The sequence below is a fragment of the Hypanus sabinus genome, chromosome 12 (assembly GCF_030144855.1).
Source record: "Hypanus sabinus isolate sHypSab1 chromosome 12, sHypSab1.hap1, whole genome shotgun sequence".
In the NCBI taxonomy this organism is placed as follows: Eukaryota; Metazoa; Chordata; class Chondrichthyes; order Myliobatiformes; family Dasyatidae; genus Hypanus; species Hypanus sabinus.
The window spans coordinates 107740328-107762616 of record NC_082717.1 but is presented as its reverse complement, the minus strand read 5'-3'; the positions used below and the strand labels follow the sequence as shown (position 1 = coordinate 107762616).

The 22289-nt window shown below is 47.1% G+C and overlaps 1 protein-coding gene across 2 annotated transcripts in view; it reads right to left on the bottom strand.

Moving 5' to 3' along the window:
* LOC132403274 (NHS-like protein 1) overlaps positions 1-22289 on the bottom strand; it is a 367698-nt gene that overhangs the window by 162091 nt on the left and 183318 nt on the right. The window contains exon 1 of one of the 2 annotated variants that reach the window (XM_059986707.1): positions 17779-19439. The exons of the other annotated variant lie outside the window; for it this stretch is intronic. Coding sequence (XP_059842690.1) covers positions 17779-17824 — 46 coding nt within the window. The 5' untranslated portion in view covers positions 17825-19439. Of the gene's footprint in view, positions 1-17778; positions 19440-22289 lie in introns of those variants that run through there. 2 annotated transcript variants of the gene reach the window in all.

Here is a 22289-nt window from a genome sequence, read left to right as displayed (position 1 = left end):
AGCAGGGTCAGAACGAGCCCCTCTCCCCCTTCCCATCCGCCTGCCCGCCCACCCTCTCTCTCACAGACTCCGGGGAGGCCACCTCCAGAGGATTCACGGACTCGCAGATAGCAGCCTCCAGTGGACCTGCAAACCCAAGGGCTCAGCGTCAGCCGGCCGCAATATCCAGAATTCCGAATGACCTTCGGGCTTCGATCTTTGGTATTGACCCCAGACCCCAGGAGCAGAATTGGGGCATTCAGCCGCCAAGACCTCTGCCATTTGAACAAGCATACAGTAATTTACTTTCCTATCAAACACATTCTCAGCTTCTTCCCCTAACCTTTCCAACTCTGCTTTCGGTATCGAGTCATGGAGCAGCACAACACAGAAGTGAGCATTTCACCCCATCTAGTCAATGCTGAGCTATTACTCTGCCCACACCCGGACCATCGCCCTCCCTACCCTCCCATCCGTGTACCTATCCAAACTTCTCTTAAATGTTGCCTAATTAGCAGTAATAGGCCATGACTGGAGGACCGCGGTGTGTACACACAAGCCAAAGTCACAGGCAGACAAATGCACTCCGATCCAGTCAGCCCCAAATCCAGTTCCACACTGCATCTAATGCCGCTCTTCATCTCCTGTGCAAGAACACCCTTCTCCTTTTGTGCTTTTCGACCTGCTGCAGGACGAATTGTTTACCCAACACAGTTCCCATTGTAACTCTGCAACAGTGAAGCATGCTAATGAGATTGCAGGCACCTTTCAACCACACCACACTGAACTTCACCGGCACAGACTCCAAACTCAGCTGCTGAATCCAAATCAGGTTTACTATCACTGGCATACGCCGTGAAATTTGTTAACATCCTGGCAGCAGTACACAGCAATAGAGAGAATTGTAGTAAATGTACTAAATAGTTAAATAAGTAGTGCAGAAATCGAAATAAAAAGTAGAGAGGTAGTGTTCGTCCATTCAGAAATCGGATGGCAGGCAGGAAGAAGTGATTTCTGAATTGTTGAGTGTGTGCCTTTAGGCTTCTGTACCTCCTTGCTGATGGTAGCAATAATAAACACACTTTGAATCTTGAATCCATGAAGTATCAAAATTCAAAGTAAATTTATTATCGACTTATGTACGCGTCACCATATACAACCCTGAGGTTCATCTTCTTTCAGGCATTCAACAGAAGAACAAAGAAATTCAATAGACTCAGTGAAAAGCTCCACACAAAGACTGACAAACAACCAGTGTGCGATAGAAATGCATACATACACACATAATACCCAGAGCGCGAGTTTTCGAGTCCTTGAAAATGTGTCCGTAGATTGTGGAATCAGTTCAGTGTTGAGGTGAGTGAAGTTATCCCCTCTGGTTCGAGTGCCTGATGGTTGAAGGGTATTAACTGTTCCTGAGCCTGGTGGTGTGAGACCTGGTGCTCCTGTACCTCCTGCCTGATGGAGCAGTGAGAAGAGAGCATGGCCTCAGCTATAAACTGGTAACTTGGTTTATCATAGTCACACGTGCTGAGGGACAGTGCTAAGTTTCCCATTGCCATCAGGTTCTTGAACCAACCTGAAATTCCTGAATTCAAACTTGGGACAATATTTTGTTCTCTCTCAATCTTGCATTACTGTTATTACCAGAGACACAAGAAATTCTGCAGATGCTGGAAATTTTGAGAAATACTGACAAAACACTGGAGGAACACAGCAGGTCAGGCAGCATCAATGGAAAGGAAAAAACCGTTGACATTTCAGCTAAGACATCAACATGTTATCTAGAACTTTTACGAAAGTATAGAGATGTGTGGTGGGGCATCACAGCCTGGTATGGCAACACTCTTGAGTGGAAAATCCTACAAAAAAAAGTGGAATTGGTTCAGTCTATCACGAGTTAAGCCCTCCCCACCATAGAGCACATCTACATGGACAGCCGTCGCAGGAAAGCAGCGTCCATCATCAAGGGGGCCGACCACCCAGGTCATGTTCTCTTCTTGCTGCCGGTACAGGAGCTTCAGATCTCAGGAACAGGTACCAGCCCCTCGGCCATCAGGGTCGTGGAACCAAAGGGGACAACTTCGCTGGACCCACAACCTATGGACTCACTTTCAAGGACTCTTCCTCTCAGGTTCTCGATATTTATTTATTATTGTTTCTTCCTTTCTATATTTGTACTTTGTCTTTTGCACACTGGTTGAACACCCAAGCTGGCATGGTCTTTAATTAATTCTATTATGTTTATTATTCTAATATGGGCTTATTGAGTATGCCCACAAGAAAATGACCACCAGGGTTGTATGTGGTGATGTATATGTATTTGGATAATAAATGACTTTGAACTTTGTTACTGTCATAATATTTATCTTGCACGTGTGTGATGATGCATAATTCATGTTAACTCGTGTTTATCACCCTTTTGTAGGGTGCTGCTGCTGAAACGAGCCCTGCGGCAAGGCTGGGGTTAAACGGGGGGGGGCGGCTTTATTGGCTGGAAGGGCCTCTCCCCCCCCCCCCCGTATCTCAAATATATACAAAACCACAACAAAACCCTTCACTGCACAGAGCAGCAACCAAGGCCTGCCCTGTGGACAGGCTTAAACCTTCTCTGTTTAATTAACAGTTCTGAATGGTCCGGATGATGAAAATTAGTTTTAAATGGAAATCTGATTCGAGACTGAACAGGTGCTCGGCAGAGAAGACTCGCTTTTAATCATGCTAAAGGTCTAGATTTTCAATCCTGTCCCAAACTCGAAGTCAGATTTATTGCTCAAGTGGGTACACACTCAATGAGATTTACAGGGAGGTGTTTCCCGTCTGCCACACCTCCAGCGGCGTCCTTGGACATCGGCCAGGGACCAACACTCATTGATGTTGGGCTCAAGTGCAGCTCCTGGGACAGCTTTCCAAGGGGTTGGTCACCCCCACAATTTCCGCCCTTCCTCCTCACTGAGAGCTCCTCTCGACCTTCTACCTTCCAAGGAATAAAGCCCTAACCTATTCAATCTTCCCTTCCAGCCCAGGTCCTCCAGACCCAGCAACGTAAAACCTTCTCTGTGCTCTTTCCACCCAATTTGCATCATCGATGCGAGGCGCAATCCGGATGGGCCACAAAGAGAAGCTCTTCACGGTTTCTCAGCACGCGTGGCGGTGATAAACCAACTCCACTGAGCCAGGTGGAGCAAACGTTACTGAAAACGGAGAAGTTTAGCATTTTAATTGCGTATTCATTAGAAATCATGGGGAAAGAGAACCGATACCTTCCCCTCATTCGTCATCCTGAGCTCAGCTGGCTAAGTGCAAATGAGAATTGAGCAACGACAGGGGCCGGGGATCGCAGAGCTGTTACTGCAGGGCTCGTCATTAGCATTTTAATTATCCATCAGGTCAGGCCTGCAGAGTGCATGCTCCACTGACTGCAGTAGATTAGCTTTATCCGTCTCGGGTGCATTGAAACATCGAGTGAAATGCATAATCCACGTCAACCACCAACACACTTGGGATGTCCGGCGCCAACATAGTTTACTGACCCTAACCGCACATCCACGGGACGTGGGATGAACCCGCAGCACCCAGTGGCGACTGGGAGCACGTACGAATTCCTCACCCGCAGCGGCAGGAATTGAACTCAGGTCACGGCCGAAGCGGGGAGGGGGCTGGAGTGTGTCGTCGGGCGTGATGCTGAGGTGGGAAACGAGGGGAGAGTGATAGTGGCGTCCTGAGTACAGCTGATTGGGTCAGAAGTTTGACACCGAGTAGGGTGAGGACATGTTACAGCAGATAAGCCATTCCAGGTCCAGGCAGCAGGTAGATGAGGGTTCTGCCTCTCTTCCGGGGTTACATCTGTGCCCTTTTGTCCCTGGAGAAGTAGTGGTGGTATCAGTGGGGTGGGTGGGCTCTCTGTCCAGTAATGACCGCGACATTCACCGATTTCATTCTGAAATACTGTGATTACCACGGCCGGCTCTGGAGGACAAGGTGTCAGAAGTTGATTGGACCTCGGTAAGAGAGGGGCATCAAAGGTTACGGGGAGCAAGCCAGCGAATGGAGTTGAGAGGGGCATAATCACAATCGAGCTTCCGGAAGGACGGCCAGTCAGCTGATTGATAAGCAAAGGCCAGGCCACAATTAACAGCTCACCGATGTCCACTCGCAAGGTGACAAAACGTTTGCAAGTAAATTACCAAGATCGGCGATCATCCCATCACCACCCGAGCTACGCGTCTTCCGCATTATTTCCAATAAGGGAGAATGAAATAACTGTTACTCCGGATCTGACGCAGCACAAAAAGCGCGAGAATCAGAATCAGGTTTATTATCACCAGCATGTGACGTGAAATTTGTTAACTTAGCAGCAGCAGTTCAATGCAACACATAATCTAGCAGAGGGAGGAAAAATAATACATAAAATAAAACATAATAATAAATAAACAAGTGAATCAACTATGTATATTGAATAGATTATTTAAAAAATGTGCAAAATTAAATTTGTTAACTTAGCAGCAGCAGTTTAATGCAATACATGATACAGAAGAGAATTTAAAAAAATAATAAATAAGTAAGTAAATCAATTACAGTATATGTAGATTGAATAGATTTAAAAAATGCAAAAACAGAAATACTCCATTTAGGAATCAGATGGCAGAGGGGAAGAAGCTGTTCCTTAATCGCTGAGTGTGTGTCTTCAGGCTCCTGTACCTCCTCCCTGATGGTAACAGCAAGGGAAGTGCATGTCCTGGGTGCTGGAGGTCTTTAACAAACACCATAATAAATATAAATAGGTAAGATTGTGTTTACACGCAGACTGATTTTATGTCTGTCTATAAGGTGATGCCAGGCACAGAAGGTGACTGACAGGCAATGATAAAGTAGTGGTGGTTGGGGGTGAGGAGGGGTGATTAGCCTCACTGCTTGGGGTAAGTACCTGCTGGGTTTGGTGGTTGAAGACACACTGAAGGCGAGGGAGTACAAGGAAGACCAGGGTCAGAGTTTTTGCAGGGAACAAGATTTTGTGTGAGTGAGTTATTACTCTGGGTGTGACTGGGGAACAGGATATGCTGCTTGCTAAATCCCCTTTTTCCCCTTTGAGGGCTTTTCAGATGCAAATTGTCAAAGGAAATTCAATTACTAGGCAGCAAAAATGTTGTTCAAACGCACATGACAGAACCTATTCGAAAAGGCATCTTGGCAGGACTTGCTTTCAGGGCTAGTTCAGGTATAACAAATAATGATATTTTTCAATCTATTTTTGTATAGGCCGGGGTGTACTTTTAGCATTTAAATTGAACTTGTGAATGTAACATTCATGGATTCACATCCATTTTGCAGTAAAATGGACTTCATAATTTTTGTTCCAATTGTTTCCTTGCAAAGATTCTGTATCATCACACTCATTGGGTGCACCTGTATACTACTTGTTAATGCAAGTACCTGAATAGCCAATCATGAGGCAGCGACCCCATGCAGACATAGTCAAGATGTTCAGATTAAACATCGGAATGAGGGAGAAATGTGATCTACTGCAAGTAACTTTGTCTGTGGAATGATTGTTGGTGCCAGACAGGGTGGTTTGAGTATCTCGGAACCTGCTGATCTCCTGGCATCTCCACATACAGCAGTCTCTAGAGTTTACACAGAGTGATACTAAAATGAAAACAAACATCAAGTGAGTGGCAGTTCTGTGGGTGAAAACGCCTGGTTAATGAGGGAGGTCAGAGGAGAATGGCCAGACTGGTTTCGTGGGTGAAAACACCTGGTTAATGAGGGAGGTCAGAGGAGAATGGCCAGACTGGTTCTGTGGGTGAAAACGCCTGGTTAATGAGGGAGGTCAGAGGAGAATGGCCAGACTGGTTTCGTGGGTGAAAATGCCTGGTTAATGAGGGAGGTCAGAGGAGAATGGCCAGACTGGTTCTGTGGGTGAAAACGCCTGGTTAATGAGGGAGGTCAGAGGAGAATGACCAGACTGGTTCTGTGGGTGAAAACGCCTGGTTAATGAGGGAGGTCAGAGGAGAATGGCCAGACTGGTTCTGTGGGTGGAAATGCCTGGTTAATGAGGGAGGTCAGAGGAGAATGGCCAGACTGGTTCTGTGGGTGAAAACGCCTGGTTAATGAGAGAGGTCAGAGGAGAATGGCCAGACTGGTTCTGTGGGTGAAAACGCCTGGTTAATGAGAGAGGTCAGAGGAGAATGGCCAGACTGGTTCTGTGGGTGGAAATGCCTGGTTAATGAGGGAGGTCAGAGGAGAATGGCCAGACTGGTTCTGTGGGTGAAAACGCCTGGTTAATGAGGGAGGTCTGAGGAGAATAGCCAGACTGGTTCTGTGGGTGAAAACGCCTGGTTGATGAGAGAGGTCAGAGGAGAATGGCCAGACTGGTTCTGTGGGTGAAAACGCCTGGTTAATGAGGGAGGTCTGAGGAGAATAGCCAGACTGGTTCTGTGGGTGAAAACACCTGGTTAATGAGAGAGGTCAGAGGAGAATGGCCAGACTGGTTCTGTGGGTGAAAACGCCTGGTTAATGAGAGAGGTCAGAGGAGAATGGCCAGACTGGTTCTGTGGGTGAAAACGCCTGGTTAATGAGAGAGGTCAGAGGAGAATGGCCAGACTGGTTCTGTGGGTGGAAATGCCTGGTTAATAAGGGAGGTCAGAGGAGAATGGCCAGACTGGTTCTGTGGGTGAAAACGCCTGGTTAATGAGGGAGGTCTGAGGAGAATAGCCAGACTGGTTCTGTGGGTGAAAACGCCTGGTTGATGAGAGAGGTCAGAGGAGAATGGCCAGACTGGTTCTGTGGGTGAAAACGCCTGGTTAATGAGAGAGGTCAGAGGAGAATGGCCAGAATGGATCAAGCCGACAGGAAGGTGACAGAACCTCAGATAACCACACGTTACAACAGTGGTGTGCAGAAGAGCATCTCTGAACTCACAACACGTCGAACCTTGAAGCTGATGGGGGACAGTGGCCGAAGACCACCAACATACATTCAGTGGGCACTTCATTAGGCACAGGAGGTAAAAATAAGGGTTCATTTATTATCAAAGCGTGCAACTCCGAAACCCTTCTCCGGATAGCCATGAAACCAAGAAAGAACAAACGGCAGCATAGCCATTAACCCCCAAATCCTCCTTCCCCACACAAAAAAAGCAAAACCAGAACTGGCACATCCCCCTCCCTCACACACAGAAAAACTGGAAAGATCGGGTGCAGCTCTATAAAACTGCGGTTAGACCACACATCGAGTATTGTGTTCCACTCTGGTCACCTCACTATAGGCAGGGTTTAGAGAGGGTGCAGAGGTGGTTTGGTAGGATGCTGCCTGGATTAGAAAGCATGTCTTATGAGGGTAGGTTGAGTGAGGGAGGGCTTTTCTCTTCTGAGCGGAGGATGAGACGTGCCTTGATAGAGATGTACAAGCGGACCCAGGGTGGAAATGGCAAATACAAGGGGACGTCATTTAAAGGTGAGGATTGTTTATTCACACAGTGGTAAGTGCATTGAAAACAGGGCTGGGAGTAGTGGTAGAAGCAGACGCGTTAGGGACATCTCCGAGAGTCTCAGATAGGCACATGGACTCGTATAAAAATGAAGCGCTAAGAACGGGACGGCAGTGTGGCGGTTTAGCGCAACGCCCTCGCCAGCCATCCCCACCGCTGCCTGGACCACCGGGTGCTCGGCTTCCAGTGCCTGCAGCTACAGTCGGTGAGTCGCGGGGCTGCTCTGTTGCTGCCCGAACTGTGGGCCCCTCCTGGCCGATTTGATTCATCCCATCTCACTCCACCATCAGGCGTACCCGTGAGAAACGAAGCCAGTAAAACTCATCTTCAGACTGATCTCGGCCAGCACAGCATTGTGGGCCAAAGGGCCTGAATGAACAAGAATACGAATCCCAAACAGAAGGGGCATTGAACAATCCGCGGGAGGAAGAGGAACAGTGTTTCAGATTTAAACCCTGTGTCAGTCCTGATTGGATGGGCACAAGCTACTGCTCCCACCCTCTCTCCCTGATTGGATAAGCACTTGTCACTGCTCCCACCCTCTCTCCCTGACTGGATGGGCACAAGCTACTGCTCCCACCCTCTCTCCCTGATTGGATAGGCACTTGTCACTGCTCCCACCCTCTCTCCCTGACTGGATGGGCACAAGCTACAGCTCCCACCCTCTCTCCCTGATTGGATGGGCACAAGCTACTGCTCCCACCCTCTCTCCCTGATTGGATAGGCACTTGTCACTGCTCCCACCCTCTCTCCCTGACTGGATGGGCACAGGCTACAGCTCCCACCCTCTCTCCCTGACTGGATGGGCACAGGCTACTGCTCCCACCCTCTCTCCCTGATTGGATGGGCACAAGCTACTGCTCCCACCCTCTCTCCCTGATTGGATGGGCACAGGCTACTGCTTCCACCCTCTCTCCCTGACTGGATGGGCACAGGCTACTGCTCCCACCCTCTCTCCCTGATTGGATGGGCACAAGCTACTGCTCCCACCCTCTCCCTGATTGGATGGGCACAAGCTACTGCTCCCACCCTCATCCCTGATTGGATAGGCATATGACTGCTCCCACCCTCTCTCCCTGATTGGATAGGCACAGGTTACTGCTGCCACACCCTCTCTTCCTGATTGGATGGGCACAGGCTACTGCTCCCACCCTCTCTCCCGCCAGTTACATTTTAACTCTTATTATACCAATGAAGCCACAAACAATTCTCCAACAACAGAATCGGAAAAAGCTGCAGAAAATTGCAAACTAAACCAGCTCTATCCTGGGTACCAGCATCAAGAACATACTCAGAAGACAAAACGGCCGCGTCCATCAGCGAGGACACGCCCTCAACTCATTGCTAACTTCACGGACGAGTTGTGGGAGCCTGAAAACACACACTCAACTATCCAGGAACAGCTTCTTCCCCTCCGCCCTCAGAACTGTGAATGGATAATTATCCCGTGTACACTACCTCACCTCTTTCTCTCTCTCCTACCGAACTGAAAACTTTAAAAGAGATTGTGCAGATGCTGGGATTCCGGAGCAACACACAAATCAGACTGCATCTATGGAAATAAACTAACAGTCACCGTCTGGAGCCGAGACCCTTCATCAAGACTGGAAAGAGGGTGGGGGGAGGGACGGAGGACAATCTGGAAGGTGACGGTGAAGCCAGGTGGGTGGGAAAGGTTGGAGAAGAGGGAATCTGATAGGAGAGGGGAGTGGACACACGAGGGGATGATAGGCAGATGAGGAAAAAGAGGTAGAAGGCCAGAGAGGGGAATAGAGGATGAACGAAGGGGTCGGGCAAAGAAATGATGTTCCTGCCATCAGGTTGCAGGTTACCCAGACGGAACACGAGGTGTCGACCATCGTACAGTATATCACAGCATTGCCTGTCTCATTCCACAGATCACACAAAGCAGAGGGCATCCAATTAAACAGAATTAACAAACTCCAATTCAGCTCACGTCAGTGATTGACAGGACCCAGAGGGTAAGCGTCCAAGTGGAAAAGTAAATGAGCTCCGAGCAGTTCCCATGGCAATTAACAGCTGAGTCTCCATTTAAGAGTGCGTGTGCATGTCTCCGCAGGTGTGTGTGTTTATATACACGTCAGTAGAACTCTATGGTAATATTCCCTCACCTTGCTACATGTGACTATTATAAACCAATTTACCAAGAAGATGGGTTGCAAAAGTTGGGAATGATTCAAGCCAAATGCTTTGGTGGGCCCTCAGGTCAGCACAGAAGGCCAGTTTCCTGCGACACCAAGCACAAGACGTCTCACAGGAGCCACATAAACAAACAAGGGAAAGGGTCAGGAGCAGAATTAGGTCATGGAAACAAGGAAGAAGGTAGGAAAAGATGAAGCCACTTAGGGAAAAGTTCACATTCAACATAAACAGCGGCTTGTGTTTTTTGACACAATGATTCTGCAGATGCTGGAAATCCAAAACAACACACATAAAACGCTGGAGGAACTCAGCTGGTCAGGCAGCATCTGTGGAAATGAATAAACAGTCGACATTTCAGGACCTGGTGAAGGTTTTCACCCCGAAATGTTGGCTGCTTATTCCTCCCCATAGCTTCCGCCTGACCTGCCCAGTTCCTCCAGCATTTTGTGTGTGCTGTTCTGGATTTCCAGCATCTGCAGAAGCTCTCCTGTTTATGATTTATGAGCTACACCTCTTGGAATTTTATATAGCTCCATCAGGACTCCCATTAACCCCTGACACTCCAGAGAAAACAAACCAAATTTGACCAAAAACAACACACACTCAGTGTTAGAATTATTATTGTCACATGAGCAAAGGAGCAGAGAAATCATGTCTTGTCGGGCAAAGAATTAAATAACTGGTACCCTTTGCAAGAGGCTGTTCCACATAATGAACTCCTTGTTATTACTAGTTATTTTCGCAATTGCATCTTCCTCTGCTCACGCACATTGGGTGTCCTTTGTGTAGATTTTCATTGATTCCATTGTGTTTCTTTATGCCTACTGTGAATGCCTGCAAGAAAATGAATCTCAGAGTTGCGTACGGTGACATGTACATACTTTGATAACTGACAGCACACTCCGGTAGATCAATCAAGGATTTAACGTGGGGTGGCATGGTAGTGTGGTTGTTCGCACAACGCTTCACAGTGCAGGCAACCCAGGTTCAATTCTCACCACTGCCTGTAAGAAGCTTGTACGTTCTCCCCGTGACCACGTGGGTTTCCCCCCGGATGCCCTGATTTCCTCCCACAGTCCAATGTTGGTAGGTTAATTGTAAATTGAGGGGCCGGAAGGGCCTATCCCACACTGTCTCAATAAATAAAATTGTCTGTACAGCAGAGAATTACAACCTTTGGCCAGGCTGCCACATTGAATACCAGGGCAGGAACATGGCCTGCCTGTTTCTGTATATAGCCCAGTGGAATTGCGGAGGGGATAATGATCAGTTCATACTTCACTTTCCTCTGAACAGGCACTCAACCGGGAATCTGAAACCATACTGGTGCGTCCATTAACCTGCGCTCATCAGCTTCCTGTTTTCTTTTAATTAGCAGTAATTTCCCACAGTGACTCTTTGGAGAGTTGGTTAGCTGGGCGGGGGGTGGGGGGAGAGAGGTAGCGGGAAGGAGGGATAAAGAAAAATAATAACTGAAACAAACATCTATATGGGAGAACAGTACATACAGCACAGGATCAGGTCCTCTGACCCAGGCTGTTGTGTTGAATTAATGCATCGCATTAAACTAATCCTTTCTACCTGCACTCACTCACTGTTCATCCAAGTAGTTCTCGTCTCGATTGTGTCCGTCTCCACCAGCTCCCCCTTATAGCACAGCCAGGCACCCACCCACTCTCTGTGCAACCCAACCTGCCCTGCACAGCTCCTTTAAGGATAAGTGCCAGGAGGGAGATCTACACACACTCTATAATTTACAGCCTTTTCCCCGCAATTATGCACTTCACTGGAGTGCTGCCGCACAGTGAACAAATATCATGACATATGCCAGTGATATTAAACCCAATTCTGAGTCTGAGTCTGATGTGGCTGGATATCCAGCGCCTACACAATGCAGAGCAAACTGGCGTATGAGCACAGCGCTCAGAGACTCTACAAGCAGTGAATTTACAACAGCAACTCCTCCTGCAGCCCGGGCTGACATAAATGATTCACTGAGAGCCTGCGTTATCAGGATTAGGGTCTGTCACTCACTGAATAGCCGTGATAAAAACATACAGCACTGTAAGCTCGAAGCAGGTCAGACAACATCAATGGATGGACAAACAGTCTTAGTGTTTCAGGCTAACACCCTATTTTTATTTCAGACCAAGCATTTGCTTTGTAAAGCTGTGCCCTTTGGCTTTTGTCTCAGGTTTTAATTAAGCATTCTGTACACATTCTATTAAGCAAATTCAGGTCTACATCTCACTCCAGTGTTGCAACAACAGAATGTTTGTCTCACAAACTTTGACAGAAGTTCTATAGATACACACAGAAGCGCAGTGGTTAGCACAGCGCTTTACAGAACAGGCGGCCCAGCTTCGATTCCTGACACGAGGAAATCTCCAGATGCTGGAAATTCAAACAACACACACAAAATGGTGGTGAAACACAGCAGGCCAGGCAGCATCTATAAGGAGAAGCACTGTCGACGTTTTGTTTCCTGACGAAGGGTCTCGGCCCGAAACGTCGACAGTGCTTCTCCCTATAGATGCTGCCTGGCCTGCTGTGTTCCACCAGTATTTTGTGTGTGTTGTTTCAATTCCTAACAAAGGGTCTCAGCCCGAAACATTGACTGCTCGTTTCCACGGATGCTGCCTGACCTGCTGAGTTCCTCCAGCTTGTTGCACATGTTGCTTTGACCACAGCAACTGCAGTGTACTTTGTGTTCAATTCCCTCCGCTGCCTGTAAGGAGTTTGTGTGTCCTCCCCTGTGGCTGTGTGGGTTTCCTCCGGGTGCTCGGGTTTCCTCCCATAGTCCAAAGACATACTGGTTGGTAGGTTAATTGATCATTGTAAATCGTTCCGTGATTAGGCTAGGGTTGCTGGGCAGTGTGGCCCCAAGGACCGGAAAGGCCTATTCTGTGCTGTTATCTCAATAAACAAGTCAGTATTCTGACTGGTTACATCCCAGCCTAGTATGGAAACACCAATGCCCGGGTATGGAAAAGCCTACAAAAGTGGCAGATGCAGCCCAGTCCATCAGAGGCAAAGTCCTCCCCACCACTGAGCCACAAGAAAGCAGGAGCCAGCGCCAGGGACTCCCACAATCCTGGTCATACACTCTCTCCTTGCTCCTTCCAGGAGCCAGGCTCAGGAACGATCATTACCCCTCAACCAACAGGCCCCCGGATCCCTGAGGACAGCTTCACTCACCTCAACTCTGAACTGATTCCACAACCTACAGACTCACTTTCAAGGACTCGAAAACTCATGTTCTCAGTATTTATTTATTTACACAATCTGTCTCCTTTTGCGTATTGGTTGTTAGTTTTCGTTGATGTATGCTTTTTCCTAAATTCTATTGTGCTTCAGTATTTTCTTTAAATGCACGCAGAAATATTAATCTCATAGTCACAGATATGCACTTTAATAATGAACTTAGTTTGACTTTGCACAGCGACCTTCATCTGAGCACAAGTGGCTAGTTCACAAGGCAATAATCAGCAGAACAATGATAGTCCAAACGCTGAAGAGGAATAATAAAACTGTATTCTACTCTGCACAGTCTAAAGGAATTTACTCAAATTAATCAATCATCTACATTATTTCCTGGTCCATTTATTGTATCATTCATCTTGAAAGATTTTAAAACTCACATTTAGGAAAAAACTCAATTAATTGAAAGAATTTGATTTGATTTGAATTGCAGCACAAGACATAGGCGTAGAGTTAGCCACTTGGCCCATCGAGTCCGTTCTGCCATTCCATGATTGTTTGTATTTTTTTGCAGTACTTTCAATGCAATCAAATATCCAAAAAAAGCAAGGTAGCGATGAGCTCGGACCAGAGGGCACAGCCTCAGAACAGAAGGATGTTCATTTAGAGCAGAGGTGAGGAGGAATTTCTTTAGCCAGAGCGTATTGAATCTGTGGAATTCATTGCCACTGGCCAGATCATTGGGTATATTTAAATGATTAATCGGGGTGTCACAGGGAGAAGGCAGGGGAATGGGGTTGAGAGGGATAATAAATCAGGCATTTTGGAATGTTGGTACTGACTCAATGGACCAAATGGCCTAATTCTGCTCCTGTGTCTTATGGCTGTAAATGAAGGAACGTAAGTGAAGAAATACAGTGTTATTTTATTGATGAGACTTACTTTCCCCAATAATTGACAGGAAAGGTCCAGACTAAAATCATCAAACACACAGAACTTACAGATCATTCATTACGGTTAAAGAATGTAGTTTCAAAATACACACAGACTACTGAACAATCTCATTTATCTGTGAAATTCCCTCCTCTGTACTGTGATAAAGGGAGCCTTGCAGGCAGAGGTAAATTTTAATGTCACCAGACTTTGAACCTGTCTGTTAGTTGCTAATATCGCTGTCAACCAGAGCTTGACAGGGACCGGAAGTTAATGGTTTTCTGTGCTGAAGTTGTTCAAGAAAAAAAATTAGAATAAAGGGTTAATGGCCGGCTTCGTAGCAGTGTCGAGGAGCAGAGGGATCTTGGGGTTCATGTCTATAAGTCCCTCAAAGTTGCCATGCAAGTTGATAGGGTGGTTGAGGAGGAGAATGGGTTGTCAGCCTTTATGGTCGGGGGATTGAGTTTGAGGTAAAGTTGAGGCTCTGTAAAATCCTGGTCAGACCACACTTGGAGTATTGAGTTCAGTTATAGGAATGATGTGGAAGCTTTAGAGAGAATGCAGAGATTAGAGAGCATTTCTTCATGAGGATAGGCTGAGCAAGCTGGGGCTTTTCACTTTGGAGCAGAGGAGGATGAGAGGTGACGTGATAGAGGTGTACAAGGTGGTAAGAGGCACAGACTGCCCGAGACTTCATCTCAGGGCAGAAGTGACCATTACGATGAGGCATAAATTTAAGGTGTCAGGAGGATGACAAAGACAAGTGCTTTTTTTAAATATATGCACAGAGAGTGGTCGGTCAGGGTGCAGAATGCGCTGCCAGGGATGGAGGTAAAGGCAGATGGATGATAGAAAAAATGGAGGGCTACATGGGAGGGAGGAGTTACATTTTTTCTTGGACTAGGTTGAAAGGTTGACACAACATGGTGAGGTAAATGGCCTTTTCTGTACTGTACAGTTTGTTCTATGTTCTAAACATTGGAAAGAATCTATCAAACAGTTCAAATTCTGTTCTTCAACATGCATCCAGTGCTATCAATATTTGAAAGACTACAAAAACTGTGTGCGTTAACAACTCATACAACCGAGCCCGGATGTTCATCAGTTTGGCATTTACTTATCCCTAAACAGTTACATCTATTTTTCCTGTTTGCTATTGGGCAACTGAGACTTCAATCGCAAGGCATTTTCCCAACAACCCGTTTAAAAGCCAAGGCGCATTTCAGAAACTGGAAGATCGTCATATTGATAAATTCCTTTACGATTACTTTCCCCGCCTAAAGAGGCCAACTTTCATGCGAGGATTTAGCATTTCACTTCATTCAGATAGGTTCTACCATTCAAGTTGTTTAAAGTGGAACTCACAACCCCAGAGCACAGTGCAGGCCTTTTGGCCCACAATGTTATGCTGACCTTTTAAATCACTCTGTTTAAAAAAAAGTATCTCTGACATCCTTTCTATACTCTCCTCCAACCACCTGAAAATTACGCCCTCTCATAATAGCCATTTCCACCCTGGGAAAAAGGCATTGCAGTCTGCTCTATCTAGACCTCCTACCAACTTGTGTGCCTCTATCACTTCACCTTTCATCCCCCTACACTCCAAAGAGAAAAGCCCCAGCTCACTCAACCTCTCCTCATAAAACATGCTCTCTGATCCAGTCAGCAACTTGGTAAACCTCCTCTGCACCCTCTCTAATCCAGGCAGCATCCTGGTAAATCTCCTCTGCACCCTCTCTAATCCAGGCAACATCCTGGTAAATCTGCTCTGCACCCTCTCTAATCCAGGCAGCATCCTGGTAAATCTCCTCTGCACCCTCTCTAATCCAGGCAGCATCCTGGTGAATCTCCTGTGCACCCTCTCTAATCTAGGTAGCATCCTGGTGAATCTCCTCTGCACCCTCACTAATCCAGACAGCAACCTGGTGAATCTCCTCTGCACCCTCACTAATCCAGACAGCAACCTGGTGAATCTCCTCTGCACCCTCACTAATCCAGACAGCAACCTGGTGAATCTCCTCTGCACCCTCTCTAATCCAGACAGCATCCTGGTGAATCTCCTCTGCACCCTCTCTAATCCAGGTAGCATCCTGGTGAATCTCCTCTGCACCCTCTCTAATCCAGACAGCATCCTGGTGAATCTCCTCTGCACCCTCTCTAATCCAGGTAGCATCCTGGTGAATCTCCTCTGCACCCTCTCTAATCCAGGCAGCATCCCGGTGAATCTCCTCTGCACCCTCTCTAATCCAGGCAGCATCCCGGTGAATCTCCTCTGCACCCTCTCTAATCCAGGCAGCATCCCGGTGAATCACCTCTGCACCCTCTCTAATCCAGACAGCAACCTGGTGAATCTCCTCTGCACCCTCTCTAATCCAGACAGCATCCTGGTGAATCTCCTCTGCACCCTCTCTAAAGCTTCCACATCCTTCCAATAATGACGCAACCACACATGAACATTACACTCCAGGTTGCCTTGTTCTTGCAACTCTTTGAAACACTGCACAGAACTATCCAAGTACTGTTCTGACATAGGCAACTGTGTGAGAGAGCAGGGTGGTGACATTTGTATCAGTTAGGATAGAAATGAAGCAAGCGTACATTTAGACAGGAGGGACACCGGAGCAACACGGACAAAGTGCTGGAAGAACACTGCAGGTCAGGCAGCATCTGTGGAACTGAATAAACAGTCGACATTTCGGACACACAGAAACAGCTCCTTCCCCTCTGCCATCCGATTCCTGAATAGACACTGAACCCATGAACACTACCCCACGACTATTCTTATTTCTAGTTTTGCACCACTTATTTAACTATTGTATTTATGTATAAACCTGACTCTGGTTAATTATTTATTTTTATTTGCATATTGGTTATTTGCCACTTTTTATAGCTTTTCATAAATTCGACTGTATTTCTCTATTTTCCAGTAAATGTCTGGAAGGAAAATGAACCCTCAGGGTGACAATGGTCCTCATACAGCCATCCTTCATTTTTAGGATGTTTCTTGTGAAACTCCTCAGGCCTCTCTCCAAGGTTCTTCCTTAGCCACAAGTCCCAAAAATTACTCAGAATATTCCACATGACAGCGGACCAACACTGCAGATAAAAGATTAGCTTACTTGTCACATGTACAGTGAATTGAGTTGTTTGCATCTTGAAGGAGCGACACCTCACGGCAGCGGTGTCCATCGTTAAGGACCCACGTCACCCAGGTCCTGCCTTGTTCTCATTGCTACCATCAGGGAGAAGTACAGAAGCCTGAAGGTGTGCACGCACGCACACACTCACACGCATGCACACACTCACACGCACGCACACACTCACACACACACCTTACTGGAATTCACAGTCTTTAGTCTCAGTTATTATGTATTGCATTGTACTTTTGCCACAAAGACAAGAAATTTCACGACACGCCAACATATTCTGGTTCTGAAACCAAATCGCTGATTGTGCTGGGGTCAACCCGTGATTGTTGCCATCAGAGCATGCCCACGAGGTAGCTTAACCCTTCGTCCTCCTGGCGTGGGGGGGATCCACGAGGTCACGGGGAATTGAACCACAGTCTTACCACTGGCACTGTATTGTATTATGCTAAGCTACTGAGACTAAAGATCACACAAAGAGGGGGAAGATGTGAAATTGTCCACTGGGGCGAGAAATATAAAAACAAACGTGTGTGGGAGGAAATCGGAACGCTATCGGGGAGAATGCGCAAGCTCCTCTCAGCGAGCAGCAGAAATCGAAGTCCGATCAGTGATCGCTGTAACACGCTGCTCTTTTTAATGAATGCAAACAAATGCTGCAAGCCTTACTTGCACCTGACTCATCCAGCAAGTTAAACTTTACGGGAATCCTGAACTCTGATTCCCAGCACCCTCGGCACCTCTGATTTCCAATGGCTCTCCCCAACTTACAGAATAGGCCACATCCTTGCCACTGTGAAAGGAGTTCACACATCAGGTTCGCAAACCAGTACAAAACAACCAAGTGCAAAAACTCAGCTTACTGACTTCTCACTCCTCGGCAGCTCCCTCTGTGAATTCCTCTCACAGGCATCCCTCTGTCTTCCTCCCCTGCTCACTCCGGTTCTCAGAGCCACAACCAACGCTCCAAACACACCCCTCAGCTCGAAGACTAATGAGGATCAGGCAGCCCAGAACTGTGCGCTTATCCTGCTGGCTGCACACGGAGACCTCGCCTGGTTCCCAGGGGAAGAGAAGAGAAGAAGCTATTTATAATGAATTGTGCACCATCAACTTTGGCACCGAGTCAATAACTTTATATTAAGAATCTGCTTCAGAGAGCAGGACTCTGTACTGTGCCTGTTTAGTAGGCCACACTCCATGGAGTTAATCAGTCACGGCTAGATTTCATAAAGACAACAATCTTCTTCTGGAAACCGATTCCAATTAGACTGGCTCATGGTTTCAGACATTTAACTTTCAGTCGGCACTTAAAATCACATTATCTGATCCTCTCATGATAGGAGGTTTATATACAGAAGCCAACTGCACTAAAGCTTCAATAATCAAACACCGGAGATGCAAGAGATGCTGGAAATGCAGGGCAACACACACACAAAGTGCTGGAGGTCAGGCAGCATCTATGGAAGTCAGTAAACAGACGATGTTTTGATGTAGACATGAAGGAAAAAGCTCATCTTTAGAACTTCACCTTTATTAATACTTTGCTTCTTGTTGCACAGAGGGCAGGAGAGGGTTTCCTGCGAATTTGAGAGGGGTGTTCGATCCGATCTCCAACTCCAACCACACACCATGCGCCGGACACGGTAATGAGTAAAGCAGATGTCAAACCATCAACATTTCTAAACATTCCCGTTATAATGAGAATCAGGTTTATTATCACTGACGCAATGTCGTGAACTTTGTTGTTTTGCGGCCTGATTCTGAGAACCTGAATCTGAACAATGTGAAATGTTTAAAGATGCTTTGGTCTAGTGATTTGATTGTAGGACAGGCTCTTCCAGCCAGGCCGCCCAGCAATCCCCCGATCTAATCCTAGCCTAATCATGGGACAATTTACAATGAACAATTAGCCTCCCTGCTGGTACACCTCTGGACTGTGGGCGGAAATCAGAGCACCTGGAGGAAACCCGTGTAGTCATGGGGGAGAAGGTGGAATGGTGGGAACTGAACCCTGTGCTGTAGAGTGTTGTGTTACCCTACCACCACACATAGGTGTCTGGAACACTCTGCTTGGGGAGTCTCTGGAAGCAGATACAACAGCGACCGCACAGCACGGTAAATGGCCCTTCCACTCACGGTGCCGAGCAATCTATATTAACCTGCTCCCCGATCAATCTGACCCTTCCCTCCCACTTAACCCTCCATCTTCATTTCATTCACGTGCCCGTCCAAATGTTTCTCAAGTCTCCGGAATGCATCTGCCTCTACCACCACCCAGGCAACGCATTCCACGCACTCACCTACCTCTGACGTCCCCCCCCATACGTTCCTCCCTTCACCTTAAATAAAGGTTGTCTGGTATTGGCCAATACCACCCTGGGAAGAAGACACTGGCAATTCATAAACACAAAGTGCACTGCAGATGCTGGGGTCAAATCAAGACGTACAAACAAGCTGGATGAACTCAGCAGGTCGGGCAGCATCCGTTGAAATGAGCAGTCAACGTTTCCGGCCGAGACCCTTCATCAGGACTAAAGAAGGAGGGGGCAGGGTCCCTATAAAGAAGGTGGGGAGAGGGTGGAAAACCAATCAGAGGAAAGATCAAGGGGTGGGGGAGGGGAAGCAGGGAGGGGATAGGCAGGAGAGGTGAAGAGGGAATCTAAGGAGAAAGCGCAATGGGTAGTAGAAGAAGGCAGAATCATGAGAGAGGTGTTAGTTAGCTGGAAGAGGAGGCAGAGTGAAGGTGGGATGGGGAAGGGAGAGGGAGAGAATTTGATGTTCATGCCAAGGGGCTGGAGACTACCCAGACGGTATATGACATGTTGTTCCTCCGACCAAAGTTTGGCCTCATCATGGCAGTAGAGGAGGCCACGTATGGACATATCCGAATGGGAATGAGAGGGAGAGTTGAAGTGGGTGGCAACCGGGAGATCCTGTCTGTTGTGGCGGACAGAGGAGAGGTGCTCGACGAAGCGGTCCCCAATCTGTGTCGGGTCTCGCCGATATAGAGGAGGCCGCACCGGGAGCACCGGATGCAATAGATTACCCCAACAAGGGTCTCGACCCGAAACGTTGACTGCTTCTTTCAACGGATGCTGCCCGACCTGCTGAGTTCATTCAGCTTTTTTGTACTGGCAATTCTTTCTATGCCTCTTGTGCACCTCATCAAAATCATCCCTCATCCTTCTTCGCTCTAAAGAGGAAAAACTCTGCCTGTTTAAGAGGCATTTCGACAAGGTAGATGGACGAGCAGGGAATTGTTTAATTTTCCAATACCCAAGGGTAAAGGCACGGGCCCCCAGATCCTCAAGACTTTCCATAAGGGCACCAGTTGAGAACATCCTGACTGGCTGTATCACCACCTGGTGTGGGGACTACCTTGATCGCTGGGCACTGCAGAGAGAGGTATGAGCAGCCCAGCACATCTCTGGATGTGAACTTCACTCCGCTGACGACACTTACAGCAGCAGCTGCAGAACGAAGGCCTGAAAGATCATCGGGGACACCAGTCACCCCGACCACAAACTGCTCCAGCTGCTTCCGTCTGGCAAACGCTGCCGCAGCACAAAAGCCAGGACCAGCAGGCTACGGGACAGCTCCTTTCTACAGCCCACTGGACTTATAAATTCACAAGTCTGTACATTGCGACGGAGTCATAACGCAACACGTTGTGGGACAGATGTAAGATTTAAATAAATTCTATTCTAATTCTAAAACAAAATAATTGTTACTATGATCCAGAAAAAAAAGACATAATAAGATAAAGGATCAAGAACACAATAAATATAAATACACAAGATAGCTTATGTACTGTACATAGATTGGCTGAATGTAAAATGGAGGGATAACAGACTGCACCTTGGTTGTTTGTGGACTATGTTCTAACACTACGCTCTCATCCCTCAGGCAGAGACTGGGTAGACACATCTGCACAAGTCTGGAGGTAGACAAGGAGACATTTCAGAGTCAGAACAGGTTTACTATCACTGACATATGTTGTGAAATTTGTTTTGTGACAGCAGTACAAAGCAATACATAAATTATTAAACACGAGGAAATCTGCAGATGCTGGAAATTTAAACAACAACACACACAAAATGCTGGTGGAACACAGCAGGCCAGGCAGCATCTACAGGGAGAAGGGTTGTCGACGTTTCAGGCCGATGAAGGGTCTCGGCCTGAAACGTCGACAACCCTTCTCCCTGTAGATGCTGCCTGGCCTGCTGTGTTCCACCAGCATTTTGTGTGTGTTGTTGTTTCATAAATTATTAATTACAATAAGAAATACATATTAAAAATTAAAATACATTTTTTTAAAAATGCAAAAAGAAAGCAAATATAGTGAGGTACCATTCATAGATTCGCTCAGAAATCAGATGGTGGAGGGGAAGTAGCTGTTCCTGAATTGTTGAGTGTGCATCTTCAGGCTCCTGTACTTCTTCCCTGGTGATAGCAATGAGAAGAGGGCAAGTCCTGGAAGCCACAAGTTGTCCTTTTGAAGGAAGGTGTGATGGCAGGAGCAGATTCACAGTTAACTGCTGAAAAGGAGCAGTCCGTTTTGCATGGCTGCAAGAGGTGGTGCAGAGGGAAGTGTGAAAGACCGGAATGCTCTTTTATAACGGCCAGTATGACAGACAGCTGGGACCAAGTTTAGCTCTGGAATTCCCTGCCCCAGAGAGTTGTAGAGAGAAAGCTCATTAAAAGCTGCCCAGGGCTGCAAACTCAGTCAACTTCTTCATGGGCACCAGCTTCCTCAACTGAGGACATCTTCAAAAGGTGATACCTCAAAAAAGGGGCATCCACTCTTTCATCACTAAGGACTCCCATCACCCAGGACATGCCCTCTTCTCACTGCTACCCCCAGGAAGGAGGTACAGGAGCCTGAAGATGCACACTCAGTGTTTTAGGGACACTTTTTCCCCTCTGCCATCAGATTTCTGAATGGACATTGATCACTACCTCAACTGTTTTCGCTCTCCTCTTTGCACTGCTTTTGACATATAATTTTTCTTATTGTAATTTATACTAGTTTTTATGAATTGTACTGTAGTGCTGCTGCAAAACAAAAAGTTTCATGATGTCCCCCTCTTTTCCTTCGCTACATCGACGACTGCATTGGCGCTGCCTCCTGCACACATGCTGAGCTCGTTGACTTCATTAATTTTGCCTCCAACTTTCACCCTGCCCTCAAATTTACCTGGTCCACTTCCGACACCTACCTCCCCTTTCTCGAACTTTCTGTCTCCATCTCTGGAGACGGCTTATCTACTGATATCTACTATAAGCCTACAGACTCTCACAGCTTCCTGGACTATTCCTCTTCCCACCATCTCTTGCAAAAATGCTATCCCCTTCTCACAATTCCTCCGTCTCTG